Source organism: Equus przewalskii, chromosome 1, assembly GCF_037783145.1.
Source record: "Equus przewalskii isolate Varuska chromosome 1, EquPr2, whole genome shotgun sequence".
Classification (NCBI taxonomy): Eukaryota; Metazoa; Chordata; class Mammalia; order Perissodactyla; family Equidae; genus Equus; species Equus przewalskii.
The window spans coordinates 52,510,607-52,526,596 of NC_091831.1; the positions used below are offsets into that span (position 1 = coordinate 52,510,607).

At 33.8% G+C, this 15,990-nt stretch overlaps 1 protein-coding gene across 13 annotated transcripts in view; it reads right to left on the bottom strand.

Annotated features, from left to right (window-relative positions):
* Positions 1–15,990, bottom strand: part of JMJD1C (jumonji domain containing 1C) — a 346,491-nt gene that overhangs the window by 76,766 nt on the left and 253,735 nt on the right. For 9 of the 13 annotated variants that reach the window (XR_011523679.1, XM_070563438.1, XM_070563432.1 and 6 more), the window contains one exon: positions 4,097–4,210. Coding sequence is in view for 3 of the 13 variants with exons in the window: in XM_070563438.1 (XP_070419539.1) it covers positions 4,097–4,210 (114 nt within the window). In the remaining 10 variants the exon portion in view is untranslated. Of the gene's footprint in view, positions 1–4,096; positions 4,211–8,217; positions 8,935–15,990 lie in introns of those variants that run through there. The other 4 variants (XM_008516566.2, XM_008516567.2, XM_070563525.1 and 1 more) reach the window with 4 other exon arrangements.

Consider the following 15,990-nt stretch of genomic DNA (forward strand, 5'->3'; position numbering starts at 1 on the left):
CGCATTTCATTATGAAACTGTTTTTATATGAATTTATTAAAACTTCAAATTTTAATGGAAAGCTTTTTAAAACTTCTCTAATCATCTTCCAAAGTAAAGCAACAATACTACAGAAATCACACTAACTCAAAACTAAAGAAAAATTCCAAAACTCTTAAAGAAACATTTTTAAAAATCAATAATTTGTTTTTTCCTCCTTCTTCTCAGCCAGCTGAAAGACACAGCAGAATCTGCAGAGTTCCCTCCTACTTCCTCTCTTTTCCCTTCCCCCTCTACTTCAAAGAAAATTAACTGTGGCCAGGCATGATCAGGAAATTTAAAAGGAGGAAGCAGAAATTCATTTGTGCGCATAAGGAAGGAAAAAACAGAATGAACAATACTATGGTATGCTGCTTCAGTGACCTAATTAATATGCATCCATATATTGTCTATAAGATATTGGTTTGATTTTTCTCCTCATTCAACTTTCTTTCAGAATATTGAAAACTACATTCTATGACAGTTGCACTCAGTCCCCCCAACTACATGTCACCTAAAAAACTGACTGATGAACTAACTTAAAACATGCCCTCTCATAGTCAATGCATTGAAATCATTCAGAGATAAATGCAGGATTCAAACCAGTGACCTAAAAGTGAAAGGATCTGTATTGATCCCAAGTCATCTGTTTCCTAACCATCACCCTACAATCTATGTTATCATTCTGATAAACTGACAGAGTGCAACTATAAAGGAAAGTAAAGGAGCATACTATTACAGAATAAAATACTGAGAAGTTGGGGCTGGCCCCGTGGCGGAGTGGTTAAGTTCGCGCACTCCGCTGCAGGCAGCCCAGTCTTTCGTTGGGTCAAATCCTGGGTGCGGACATGGCACTGCTCATGAAACCATGCTGAGGCAGCGTCCCACATGCCACAACTAGAAGGACCCACAACAAAGAGTATACAACTATGTACCCAGGGGCTTTGGGGAGAAAAAGGAAAAAATAAAATCTTTAAAAAAAAATTAAAAAAAATAAATAAAAATAAAAAATAAAATACTGAGAAGTCAAGGAGAAAGATGGTGAATGGGAATTCCCACTATAAAAACATTAATTAGATTCACAGCAAAGAATCATTTGTGGTAATTTTTAAAACATTACTATGTATACTCATCACTCTATACACAAATGCCAATTCCAAGCAAGACTTTTTCCCCGTCATACTTAAGAAGTCTATAAAGGATAATTAACACCCAGATTCAGAAGAAACTGCCTCATGAAATTTAAAAAGTGAGAAAAAAACAGGGAGACCATTTAAAAGACTTGTTCAATTTTCCCCAAACTCCCTTTGACTTACATAGGGTTATCCTAAGGTTAAGACATGTCAGGCACTATTTACTATATCTATGCCAGTAACAGCTGCCATGTTTAAGATGCCAAAAAAACTTAATGTACTGTTTGGACAACTGGTTAAAGAAAAGCATTCTGGGATAAAGCCACTCTAATTACACGAACTCTAAAATTGCTTCCTTTAACTGTAATGTGTCTATATTTCATTTAAATAAATAAATTTGAAAAACTTGACTGAGCCATCGTAGGTCTCTGGAGTAAATTTTCATTCACAATATTACAGTAGGTGCCTATCATTTACATACTGGAGAAAATATTTTTATATTTCTTAACGTGATTAAAAAATCTAAATATAAAAATTGATATACATTCAAAACAGCTCTACTGCAATCCATCATAAAACTAACTAAACTTGCCGGCCCAGTGGTGCAGTGGTTGAGTTCCCACATTCTGATTCAGTGGCCTGGGGTTCACCGGTTTGGATCTCGGGTGTGCACATGGCACCGCTTGGCAAGCCATGCTGTGGTAGGCGTCCCACATATAAAGTAGAGGAGGATGGGCAGAGATGTTAGTGCAGGGCCAGTCTTCCTCAGCAAAAAGAGGAGGATTGGCAGCAGATGTTATCTCAGGGCTAATATTCCTCAAACAAAAAAAAATAAATAAATAAAATTAATGGACCAGCCCAGTGGCACAGGGGTTAAGTGTGCACTTCTGCTTTGGCGGCCTGGGGTTCACCAGTTCGGATCACAGGTACGGACACGGCACCACTTGGCAAGCCATGCTGTGGCAGGCATCCCACATATAGTGGAGTAAGATGGGCATGGATGTTAGCTCAGGGCCAGTCTTCCTCAGCAAAAAGAGGAGGATTGGGAGCAGTTAGCTCAGGGCTAATCTTCCTTAAAAAAAACCAAACAAAAAAACTTAACTAACACTTAAAAAGAAATTCTAAAATTAAGGTATGCCACGTCCCTAAATCAAGTGCTCTTAGAGTAACTACTCATTTTTTAGAACTGAGAATTCACATTATTTGTGAAACACAAATGGTTAAAATGTTAAGTGAATCACTTCACCTCCGGAAGATACAGTACCTTCTACGTCAGAGGTCAATTTACCTATACTAGCAGAGCAATATAAATAGCTTACTAACAAAGACAATCACACAATTCACCAATCTACTTTTAGCTCTTGTGCCTTTATTTTTAACAAAATGATAGAAGTATCAGAATCAAAAACAGTTTAAAATGTAAAAACATCCCCAAACTATAAAATGTTAGCACATTCTTTCAATCACTATAATTTTAATAAACATGTTGTAGAGTTTTAGGCCACCTGGCAAAAGAGTTTATTTTTAAAAGTAATTTCTACATAATAATTTCACTTCTCTAAATCAATTCCAAGCTGAAATTTCCAGAGTGCTAATCAGCAACCACAGAATTAAAACATTAACAGTTGGAAAGTTCCTTTGATTTTACCTAGACTTACCTAGTCTAATTCCCACGAAAAGATTGTCAGAAATGAAACAAATTATAATAAGACCTATAGTAAGCCAAATGGATTCACAATTAAAAGCAAAACAAAATAAAACTTGAGGGAAAAGCTCTAACACCTCCACTGTTAAACTGAGACTTGCTATGAATATTTACAAATAAATATTGTAAACAAAGAGCAAAAGCTAACAGTACAAAAACGAGCCCACTTAACAAAATAAGAAAAATAACATGGAAAGACCAAAGTACATCTATGTAGACGTCAAAATAGGAACTAATATTTAACTGAGGGAACTATCATCTCATTTTGGTAGATCTAATAGAAGAGGCTCGTAACTACTCTAATTCCCTAAGTACTATAACTTCATACACAACAAATCACTGCTCATTAACTCAAGTTCTTCTTCTTTCCATGGAAACGATGCCTCTACATTTTATTTTTGAAAAACACTAACTATTCTGAAATGAAACAGGAGTGCTGACTTTCAGTTCCATTTTTTAAAAAGTCAAACTAGTTCACTCATCTTTTCCTTCAATACAATTACTATATTATTTTAAACATTTCAATAAAAAAACATAAAATATATAGACTTAATTCAGTCTAAAATCCAAATCTACAAAGAAAATGAACTGTGCATTTTTACTTATAGCTTTAAAAATTAACTGATAGAACATCACTAGAAACTTTCAAAGACATTTAGCTTACCACTTTGATGAGTTTCTTCACATGATTTAAATCTAAAAAGCCTACCAGAAAACGTTTTTCCAATCAAATGTATTTGTATTTAAACTGCAAAAACTGGGAAGTATAATTTAGAAACCGAACTGTTCAATTAATGACAACCTGAAAGAATACTCCCACTGAAAAAGAAAATGAACTACTATTATGCTAAAATGATATGTATGCATATAGTAAACACTAACCTCACTTAATTACATTAACTGATCCAATGCTTAACCTTCGGAGCTGGAAACAAAGCTAATTTATACTAATATCTAACCCTTTATTTTCTAACAATGGACATTATTTAGAATGACAGGGACTTTATTTTGCTCACTTGTGTATTCCCAGCGATAGAATGCTACCTGGCTCATAGTAAGTTCTCAGGATATATTTGTTGATTGGATAAATGAATCATTTATGCTATAATCGAAATTTATTGAAGGCACTGGGCTCCTTGCACACCTAGATGTTAGTTACAATTCAGTTCTTAAAAGAAGATCTAAACATCAGCGAGGTTTAATGATAGTTAACTTTTAAAAGCAACCTAAAATTTCTTACCTGGTAGGGCTGAAAGGCACTATCTTCAGTTAAAAAATCCAGTTGTTTATCTACAAGGAATTCTACCGCAGTGATTGAACTGGGTATACTTTTTTCAACCAGGGGTTTGAAAGTCTGGTAAGAGAGCAAAAAAAAAAAATTTTAATGGTTATTTTCTGAGTTTCATTCTCAAATTGTGACGGGGTATATATAAATACAACGTATTAATGTTATTATCATAATGTTTTTAGGATACCAATTAATATTAGTTTTTATATTATAATCTAAAGTAATGCTTTGATCCATACAATATAGTATTTTGTATTCATTAAAGAGGAATGAAGTAGATTTATAAGGGATGATATGAAAAAAACCCCAGTATATTAAGCCCCAGTTTTTTATTTAAAAACAGAGATATAATCAAATATACACGCATAGAAAAATTTCTAGGATGAAAAAAAGAGATTGCTTCTGAAAAAGTAAACTGGGTAGGAGAACTTATTCACCCGAACTTGTCTTTAAAAAAGATATAAGTATTATTCTTTATAAAATAAAGTAGTTATGACTTAAACATGCATAATTTTTTCCTAGCTCACTCACATCATGAAGGATTTTAAATGATCAGGATGCATCTGGTCTTTTAACTCCACCCTATGTACTATCAACCCTCACCCCGCCCCTGCCCCAAGCACAAATAAAAATCCAGCTGCTTCAGTGAGAGCAGCATGGGGGAAGGGAGGAGGAAAAGAAGGAGGAGGTAAGAATTAGTACACAAAATCCACCTTTTCAGTACTCTCTCTCCAGAACTACACTACCTAAAACCACCACGACCACAAGAACGTGGGGCCAGGGGTGAAGTGGATATGGAATCCATGGTCATTTGATTATTTTAAATAAGATATCTTTTACATAAAGGATTTCACTCATTTCTTGGGGTGGGAGTGGCAGGGAGGGACGCAGGAGAGGAAGAGGAAGGAAGGAAATAAAGGTACTACGTATGCATTTTTTTTATGACTGTCACACTCACTTTCGAAGCAGAAGCAGCTTGAATAAAAACCAAGTATCTTATATTCATGGTACTGTTCTAAAAACTTAAAAAATGAAAACAAAATTTCACCACCTTAAAAACAGCGGTTTTACTACCAAAAAAAAATCTAAGTTTGGAAAATGAAATTAACAACCACCTCTGTTTCTAAATTACCTATAGCACATGGAGAAATCTTTCTCAGTACACGGCAACTTGTGTGACTGTTTGGATGTAAACCAAAGCTTTTGGCAGAGACTGTAAAAATCCCCAGGAGATCCAAAGCCATTGTGTTTCCCCCTTCTCTTATTATGTTTCAAAGAAATCTAACATCTTGCTAATCGCAATTAATAAACACTCAGGGGAAAAACTTTTCAAGATCTATGATTCAGAGTGGCTCTTAAGAGGTTAATTTCTATACGTAAGAAATTCCTTTCAAAGCTTTCAATTCAATTTGCTGAGTCTGGAACACTGTTTTGAAAATGCCAAAACCACATGAGAATATTTCTATAGTATCCGCGCTATAAACTTATAAATAAAATCTTTGCTAAACTAAAATAACATGAAAAACTTTTCTGACATCCCCACTTAATTTCAGTGTTTATGATTAGAAAATCTAATCACAGTAAAAGGCTCCCTCCCCTGTCCTAGGGCTAACCTTTCAAGTACTATATGTGTAGCAAAAGTATTTTTATTTGGGCAATAAATTATATTTTCAAAACAAACAGGCCCCCATTATTTAGTTATCTCCTACTACTATTGCCATCTAATCTTTTCCATTGACCAAGACAAAATTCCTAAAATTATCATCTCATAAAATCCTACTCATTATTTTACCTAAGGAGTAACTAAAATTTGTAAGAAATCCAAGAGCATTTATTCTATTTAGACTTCAAAATCTACCAGTATGTGATCGATTGACATGAAATATGTAACATTTTCCATATTGTATCTTTGTCTGTTTAGTTTTTAGTAAACTAGAAAACACTGGCACGTTTTCCAAGAGGACTTTTAATCCTTGAACTTTATCAAACGCTCTATTTTCTTTTCATTTACCATGTCAGGTCAACTTGCAAGTAACAAAAAGGTCCACAAAAGGTATTATCTAAGTAGCTGAAGATACAATTCAATTAAATAGAATTTGAAAAAGAAGTAAACTTCTGTCTGAGTGCCTCTTTCTTACCCAAATAATATAGGTGGGTTGCATTTCCTATGAGACCTAGTCATTTTATAATATGAAAAACATTCTTGTGAAGAGAACCTCTAAAGCTTTGCTTTTAAAGGTAGGTCAGAGTATTAAGGGTAAATTTCAACAGGCGAACTTATCACAATTTAAATTACTGAGTTAGGGGGAAAAAAGCTCAGTTTCTAGGCTAAAATAAAATGAGACTTGCTCATTTTAAGGTATCTAACTGAAAGCCATTGGCAGAATTTAGCTACCAGAAATGTTAAAAGACTAGTTTTAATGCTCTATTTCTGATACATGAATACTTACAATCATGTACAAATGGAGGTCAAAAGTATACCATGCTTCTTAAATAGCACATAAGGCCACATCGTACAAATTTTAAAATGTGCAACTATATTTAAACTACAAATATTTTCCCACCAAGTGCCGATAAATACTTTTATAGGAGTTGTTAAAGAAATGTTTCAAAATGTATTACATGAGCAACCCTGAAAAACGTGAGCTCCTACTTTATAGAAAAATTAAAGATGAACAACATATAAAACTAAGTAGTTAAAATATATCCTCATTTTTTAAAGTGGCAAATCAACGATGTAACCACTATTAATTTTTGTAGCTAATTCAAACATATTTCAAAGATATGTTATTAGCTTAAAAACGAAAACATAAATATTTACATAAAAGCAAATGTATCCTACAGCTTTTATGATGAATCTGTAGTAAATATTTCATGGGTCTAGGTGCACTGGAATGTAAAGAAACTAGAACTCATGCATAACTAAGTAATTCAAGACTCTAAAGATATATCATTCTTTGAGGAACTTCCACAGCCTAAGGGGAAGCAATGAGCCACCATCTGATGAAAGTCACAGTAGAATAGAACCCTAATCACAAAAAGACTATTATTTCAATGCTGAAAAAGCCTTTGAAAATCCAAATGAAAATCACTAATTTAAAATAGAATATTCATACTTGAAATAAAACACTTTTTTGACTTTATTAATCGATTAAGAGTTCTTTTAAGGCACATTGTCTGTGTTAACCGTGCTTTAAAGATAGTCTAAAGCCAAAATACTTAGTCGAGAGCCTGCATTTCTAGTAGGGCCTACCACGCTATAGGAAGAATGCTTAGAACAACTGTATCCTGTTTGGGGCTCCATGCTGCACCACATTCCATTCACATGAGGAAGAGGCGAACAGATGAGCCCTCCTCGAAAAAACATTTTTAAAATAAATCAGCTACAGCTCTCAAACATAACTCAGCTGCTCAAATAAACCATGTTAAAGTTCACCATTTAACATTTAACTGGAAATTCATGGAGTTTATATCTGCAGTCTGAGTTTCTAACAATCTCTGGTTAACATTTAACAATTCCTTTTCAAGTAAAAAAAAAAAAAATCAGCCTCACTAACTACAAAAATCTGATATAAATCTCACTAAAGGAAAATACTTAAGCAGAAAACAACCTAAGCAACATTTTAGAAGTCAAGGTTTAGTCTACAAAAAAAAAAAAAAAAGACTGGACTGACTTGAAAGAACAAAGTCCAAATTCCCACCCAAGCAGGTCTATTGAAAAACACGATACTGTTGGAAAACAAGTTGGGGGTTGGGACAAGTCTATACCACACACACAGAAAACTCAGAAAACAAACACCCTCACTTCCCTTAAAACAATATATTCTACAATCCTAATCTGAAACACTTCTGCTGTAATACTTTAAACAATTAACCTTAGTTTTTAATCTTTTTACAGTGTTATGAATACACATAATAAATCTCTTTCTAAACAAATGAAACAGTTAAAAATTCTTACAACTAAGAACACTAAGGCTAGATCTATAAAAGGCAGTGACCTTAATTCCTAAGACTGAGAAGCAAAACCAAATGTAAATTAAGACAAAAGAAAAAGGAAGCAGAAAAATACAAACCGTACTTTGTTCTTCAGAATTTTAAAGTATCTTTAAATCTCAGAAATCCACGACATGGCTTTAAAGGCCAAAAAGTATAGCTGACATTTCCATTTTGTTCTTCAGCAGTATTTTTTTATCTAGCCTAAATACTTCTTCAGTCTTCAAAAATCACAGGCAAATGGCTCTCAAACCAAGCATTTCTGAGCTCACTTGCAGCATCGTCATTGTATAGGAAGAAAAGCCAAGACCACAGAACGAAGCAGAGGCTGTAACCTAACAAGTCTCCGAAGAGCAAATGACGATTTTTCTGTCTGCTCTGGCTCAGCCCTGGCAGTGGTGAGGATTACAACTCGCTCTTTGTCATCAGCAGTGTGGTGTTAACGACTAAGAAATCCTGCAGCTGAAGCACTACTGCATCCTCCGATCTGGGTCAGGATAATTTCTCCCGAGGTCGCTTACATAACCAGTAAGATACTCCAAATAGAGAGAACAGCCATCCATCAGCTAGAGAAAGCCTTTCCCACTGTACTCTGTCTGCGTGGAAACACTGCAGTAGCTTCCAACAGTGCAGACACCCAAATGAGAACGACTACTTGGCTTAGGGCAGACTGAGAGAAGGGAAGAGGCGGTGCTCTGTAAACTGTAACTAATCCCCCGTCACAGGTGCTGATGGAGTCACTTCCAGCACGAGTCACATTACTGGTGATTACTCATTTGGCTGCGGCCATAGAGACTGGCTCATAATTTTAACAACAGACAAAGACAGACTAGTGGCGAGACCGAGAGCTCAAGTTTACTGTCTCCTTCATAAAGCAAATGCAAATACAGAGTTTTTGCTTTCCAGATTTACCAAAGTAAGAAAGTGCAGAAAACAAATAATATGTAAATATCTCTCAGGTTGGCAAAAATGAAGCATAACGTTAAACCATCAAAAATACTTTCAGTGTGTTTTCAAGTAAAGGCTTTATTTTTAGTTTAATCATTTCTCCTTAAAAATATACTGATACAAAAAAACTTCACGAAAAAAAGTTTAAAACATTTTTGGAGTAACAGTCTAACTGAAATCAAACGACTTAACCAACGATCTCAGAGGCACTATACTGAAAAGAAAAACAAACTGCTAATACTTACTTTGGTAGATTTTTAAAAAAATACTCCTGAAACATTTTCATTCTTTATAAAAACAGTTCAATTTACACAGTTCGCAGTTATAAAAACCTATGATTCGAAAGTAAAATCATATTTTTATGACATGTTATCTAATAGTACACGTTCTTAACTTCTTTATAAACCTAGAGTTATACTGTCCAATATGGTAGCCACTAGCCCCATATGACTATTGATCTCCTGAAATGTACTTAGTCTGAATTGAGATGTGTGCTGTATGTATAATATATACACTGAATATGAAAAAAGAATGTAAGATACTTTTAAGTGAAAGAAAACACTGACCTATTTTTAATGAATTTGCTCCAATGTATGTGTCTCAATTTCAATAAATCTAAAAATTCACATTGATTTTTTGTTTGTTTTTGAGGAAGATTAGCCCTGAGCTAACATCTGCCACCAATCCTCCTCTTTTTGCTGAGGAAGACTGGCCCTGAGCTAACATCTGTTCCCATCTTCCTCTACTTTATATGTGGGATGCCTACCACAGCATGGCTTGACAAGTGGTGCCATGTCCGCATCCGGGATCCAAACCAATGAACCTGGCGCCGCGGAAGCCAGACGTGGGAATTTAACTGCTGTGCCACCAGGCGGGCCCCAACACATTGATTTTTTTTATACCATGTACACAATCAATTCATCAAACAATTGTTAAGAGAAAAACTTTTAGCCAGCAACCAGTGCTCTGTCCCCTTATACCTATTCCAGATGTATCATTTGGATTTCATTTCACAGAAATCAGGTTAACTACTGAAAAGAAGATATTTTCAATTTAGTGTATGATGGACTTGCACTTAGAAAAAACTCAATCAATCCTTTTTTTGTTTTAAGCATGAAAGAGATAGGTAATGAATATTCTAAAAATGTTAGTAAAATAGCTTTAGAACATTGATGGTGCTAAAATATAACTTTAGAAAAACGTAATTTTTTAATAATGAGTCAAGTGAATATTAAATCATACACACCATCCCAATAATTCATTCATAATTAATCACTTAAGACATGAATATAAAACATAAAGGGAAATACAAGAATTCACAACGTCATATAAGTTACCAAAAAAAACAACTGGATGAATATGCTAGCCTTATTCTGAGCCCCAAACAATAAAGAAACATCAAATGCTTGATGCAGGTTATTATATTATAAACTATCAAATTTCAAATATATTTCATACATTTCTACAATTTATTGTACATTAGACAATGAGTTCAATATTTCACATGATTCATCTCACAATCTCACGTAAATTCAGGTTTGATTATATATGACATAAACTTAAAAACAGCTGTCTGTTTCTCAAGTACTATTAGTTTCCTACAGAACCAAATAGCACATAGAACTACACTTAGCTAACAATTCAACTGCCACACATTTATATATTTCTAGTGACATAAAATTCAATAATTTTTATAAAATCAAAATAATTGACATCAATACTGAAAAATAATTCATTTTTATTTCATACTACATCATGGTTAAAGCAAAATGAGATTCTTCTCCATTACTATCAAGAAATGCTATACAGTCAATTCTTAATGCAAATGAAGGGTGCACAGAGGTGCAACTAGTTGCAAACCATAAATATCTTTTTAATATTTAAATTGGACTTGATAAATATTTTTATAAATATATGAATGTGAGTCTGGTCTGGTAATCTGGTAAATTTCTAACACAAACAAAAACAGTGAAGCAACAACACAGAGAATCAACTTAGTAGGAAGCATAAGCTGCTCAGCTTTTACATAGTCTCCTTAATTCTCTGCTGTTCTTACAACTCATTAGGGACAGCAGATACCACCGTTCAGAACAGCGAAAAGCACCAATTTGAGAATGCACTTTAGTCCTTTAAATTGGTTGTTCTTATGGTTTATATGTTCCTTAATTGATTAAGGAAGGAAGCTTAAGAGCTACTGTTAATTTTTCTTTTTTTTTTTTGTTTTGGGGGGGCAGGGTAAAAGGCCTTTCTGGCAGCTAAAACAGGCTAAAGGAAGAGGAAACTACTCCAGTTACTGCCCAGAAATACACATCTCTGACTTCCTTCCTTTTTAGCTGGTTTCTAGGTTACAAGCTGAATAAATCAACAGAGGTGAGAAAGTAAACAGCGGCTAAAAGGAAGGCAACACTGTATGGCCATCTGAAGAAAATCTGTTCCTTCCAATAATGTAAGAATCTTATACATGCAATTAAGAATTAAAACAAATGACCATTTTGGTTCCATTTATCTGATGCCATGAAAGAAATAAACCCTCATTATAGATATGGAAGCCTAAACAAACAAGTGCATTTCTCCAAATATAAAGACTTTACAAAGAAACAAAAAGCTCTAAGTTCAATGGCGAAGTATTATAAATATTTTCTTAGACATAAAGGTAGGAAAAGAAAATGAACAATAGCAGTTAAGAGGATTTCAACTTGATATAGTCTTACATGAAAGTGAGCTAGGTTCAGGAAAAAATTTTTCAATATGCCGTATTATCCTATACATCTATTAAAATATATAATCAAATGTGTAACTCCTGTATCATGGTAACGTCCAAAAGATTAACTTTGTCACATTAATGAATCCATGCAGATCTTTCAGACACTACAAGGTTGTGTAGCAGTTTCATCCCGACAAGAGACTATATGAGTTCTACAAGGATTTCCAGATGGTATGAACCTAATCTTACTGATTTTTAAAACTCCCTTTCCTCCCTCAAGCATGTAGCACATTCTTTCAACCAATATGTATGGGATGTCTTCTATGTGCAAAGCACTATAGTTGGCCCTGGGGACACAATGGTGAGGAAGACAGCTCAATTCCCACCCTAGCACGTTTTACAGACTTTTAGAACGAAACAGACATTAACTGAGACATAAAAAATTACAACTCTGTTAAGAACTCAATTAGGGATTGGAGAATTAGTGCTCCTTTCCCTCCTTTCTTCACTGTATCTTTGATAACAGCCCCAGTCATGAGAGGAGGGGAGCGCAACAGAATATGTACTTTTTTTAACTTTGCAGATATCATGTCATAGATTTTAATAACATATAATTGAGCTAAGAAAAAAACTATTGAGAATATTAAAATAATGTAAAAACACTCTACACAAGAAGTCTCTATATTTTTCAATAAGCATTATGGCTGAATTCAGTGTCCTTTCTTTTGTTTTTTCCTTCTAGACTTTCTGAATACTAACAAGGCACATGCTCTAAATCTACAGTAGATCTATGAGTTTGTCATCTCTATGACTTCTCTTTCAGAATCTCCCTGAATAGATAATCATCCTTACTCCCAATTATTATGAGGTTTCTCTTCTCTCTCTACAACATAGCAGGTATATGCCATTAAGACAATCAATTCTTCCTTACACAAATAATTCCAGACTTTATTTTTATACCTAAATTTTCAACTTCATATTTTGTACTTACTAGGACACAGTCATATTTATATCCTGTTACCACATATAGCCAAATATTACTAGAATTAAATGCTTAACCTTCTTTCTTATTTGCATTTCTTTCGAATCACTAGAAGTACTATCACTACTTCTTTAGAAGTGGATACTTCAAAATCATTAATACAATGACATCCTTGATAATTTACTTTGTTTTCTTTGCTCATATAATAATATTTTGAATATCTGATGTTTTTCCTTTAAACCTGTCAATAATAAAAATGTAATTTTTCTATAAAGTCTTCCATAACTATAATATGACTTCAATAAAAATACCAATAATATTTTGGAACTACATGAATCAATTTTATGAAAAAGCAAAAATAATTAGGAAAGTTCTAGAAAGAAAGAAAAAAGAGAAGTCAATGACAGGAAACTAGCCCTAAGAGATAGTACAACATATTTCAATGCTCCAATTAATACAACAGTGTAAAACTGGAGCATTAATAAACAATCATCAACGGATAATTTAGAAAGTCCCAAAATAGCATCAAATAAGTATGGGAATTTAGTGTAAGATAAAAGTGGATTTTCAAATCTGAGGGAGAAAAAAAGAGAATGAGAAAACTGAATAAAAGAAAAACAGGCTTGGGGCCAGCCTGGTGGCAGCAGTTAAGTGCGCACATTTGGCTTACGTGGCCTGGGGTTTGCTGGTCTGGATCCTGGGTGCAGACACGGCACCTCTTGGCAGGCCATGCTGTGGGAGGCGTCCCACATATAAAGTGGAGGAAGATGGGCATGAATGTGAGCTCAGGGCCAGTCTTCCTCAGCAAAAAGAGGAGGATTGGTGGCAGATGTTAGCTCAGGGCTAATGTTCCTCAAAAAAAAAAAAAAAAAAAAAAAGGAAAAGAAAAGAAAAACAGGCTGTTTAAAATGGAAATGGAATTTTAGAGATTAATAATCTCATTTTCACACATAAAGAAATGAACACTCAGAGAGATGAAGTGACTTCTCTTGTCAAAAATCATTTTTATAGAAACCCTGGGACTAGAATCCAGATTTCCTAATTGATAGCTGAATGATTTTTACATTGTAAGATGGTGTAAAAGAACTGTATTGTTTTCATGCTTGTCAGCATGAGGTGGCAGAGAGCAAAGTGTTTTGCCATCTGCTAAAATAAAACTTTAAACTTTGAACTTAAAACGGAGGAAAATGAAACCAGTCTAGAAGAAACTGCAAAATCATATATACTGAGGAAAAGAGGTAGAACACAATAAATTTATATATTTTTAATATGCTTTACTGACACTTATGTCACCTTTCAGAAAGGAGAAATAAGCAGGATTGGGAAAAGAAAGCAACTCAACATAAAGGGATTTTTAAAGCTATGTTCAGAAAAAGAACACTTTGGAAGACGATAAAACACTAATAGTTAAAAGGGAAATTTAATTTAATTCCTATTTTGTTACTGTTATTTCTGTCAAGAAAAAATATTTTTAATATGGAAAGTATAAACTGGATATTAAAAATGAACTAAACCAAAAAGGATAGGTAGAGGATCCTTTTTTGTTTTAGGAAACAGAATTAGTTTCCCTTCTAAATAACATAATTATATTAGAGATAATTTGGGAAACAAAAGAAATGAGTGAAAAGGATCCCATAGTTTTAACCATGAACTCAGACAGTTAACCATGTAATTGCACTTTCAGCCTTTTTTTCACAAGTATATTTGTTACCAAGTTTCAAGGTACACACAGTTTATAAATTGCTCATTTTACTTAGTACTCTTTTCACGTCAGTACATTGCCATCATTTTAAATAGCTACCTGATAAATACTTAATCAAGTAAATGAGCATTAAGTTTTCTAATACAAAAAATAACAGAAACATCTTCATGCTTTTATTAAACAACTAAAAATCAACTCAAATTTATGTAGGTTCAAATAAATTATATGTTAGTAAATTAAATTGATAGGTATAAACTGAGAGCTATTACTGGTAGTCTTTGAAAGAAATCATGGCATTATCAAAATATTAGAGATAGGCATCTGTTAATATTTATAAAGGAGGAAAGGGGCTATTTAGAAACAAACTACATGCTAGTAAACTTGAATTCCAGCAAAACTCCATGATGGATACTAAGAATCATTAAAAAGAAAATACACAGTGATGACTAATAGCCAAATAGATTCTTTGAGAGTAATTTGTCTTTTAATAAAAACAAAGGTTACTTTTATCAACACAACCTGCAATAGTTAAATCAATAAAATATGAGTTAGATGACAGTTCTTGTTGCATTTGTAACTGGTTAAAGAGTACTGAATAACAGTACTGTTTTAACCTATAACATGTTATCCCTTCGTCTTTGGTCTTACACACAATCACCTGAAGGCTATCTTTATTTGCATATTAACATGACAGAATAATTAAAAAATATAACTTACAAAAATACAATTAAGACCTAGATTTTGAAATGATCAAGGAAAGGTAAAATAAGGATTGACCCTCCAAATTAATAACGAAAAGGTTAGGTTCTATTTTTAGGTTTAAAAAAATCAATGACATAAGTAAAATGTAAGGGAGATCTAGCTTCCTAGAAATTCAAGTGAAAGAATCCTGGAGGATTTCAATACACTAAACCAAAATAAGTGATGTATTTAAAAAAGGGGGGGGAGGGGCACATCAAATTTTGCCACAAAGTGCCCAGATCAAGGGAGGTAACAGTTCTTTTAGAGTTTGCATTGGTCATACCATCTCTGAATATCTTGTTCAGTTTGGAGCATCATAATCTAAAAGGAACAATTACAAACTGAGATGTGTCAAAGGCATTTAAAATCATGGATTGGGGCTGGCCCCGTGGCCGAGTGGTTAAGTCTGTGCGCTCCGCTGCAGGTGGCCCAGTGTTTCGTTGGTTCGAATCCTGGGCACGGACATGGCACTGCTCATCAAACCACGCTGAGGCAGCGTCCCACATGCTACAACTAGAAGGACCCACAACGAAGAATATACAACTATGTACTGGGGGGCTTTGGGGAGAAAAAGGAAAAAATAAAATATTAAAAAAAAAAAAGTCATTTAAAAAAAAAAAATCATGGATTATTAGGATCATCTGAAGGAATGGAGCATGTCTTGCCTGGAGAAGAGGAGAAGGACAAACGATAATAATGTACAATTATTTAAAGGGTTAGGTAATCTGGAAAGGAAGAAACTTATAAGTAAAATTTCCAGGAAGGCTAATTCTAGC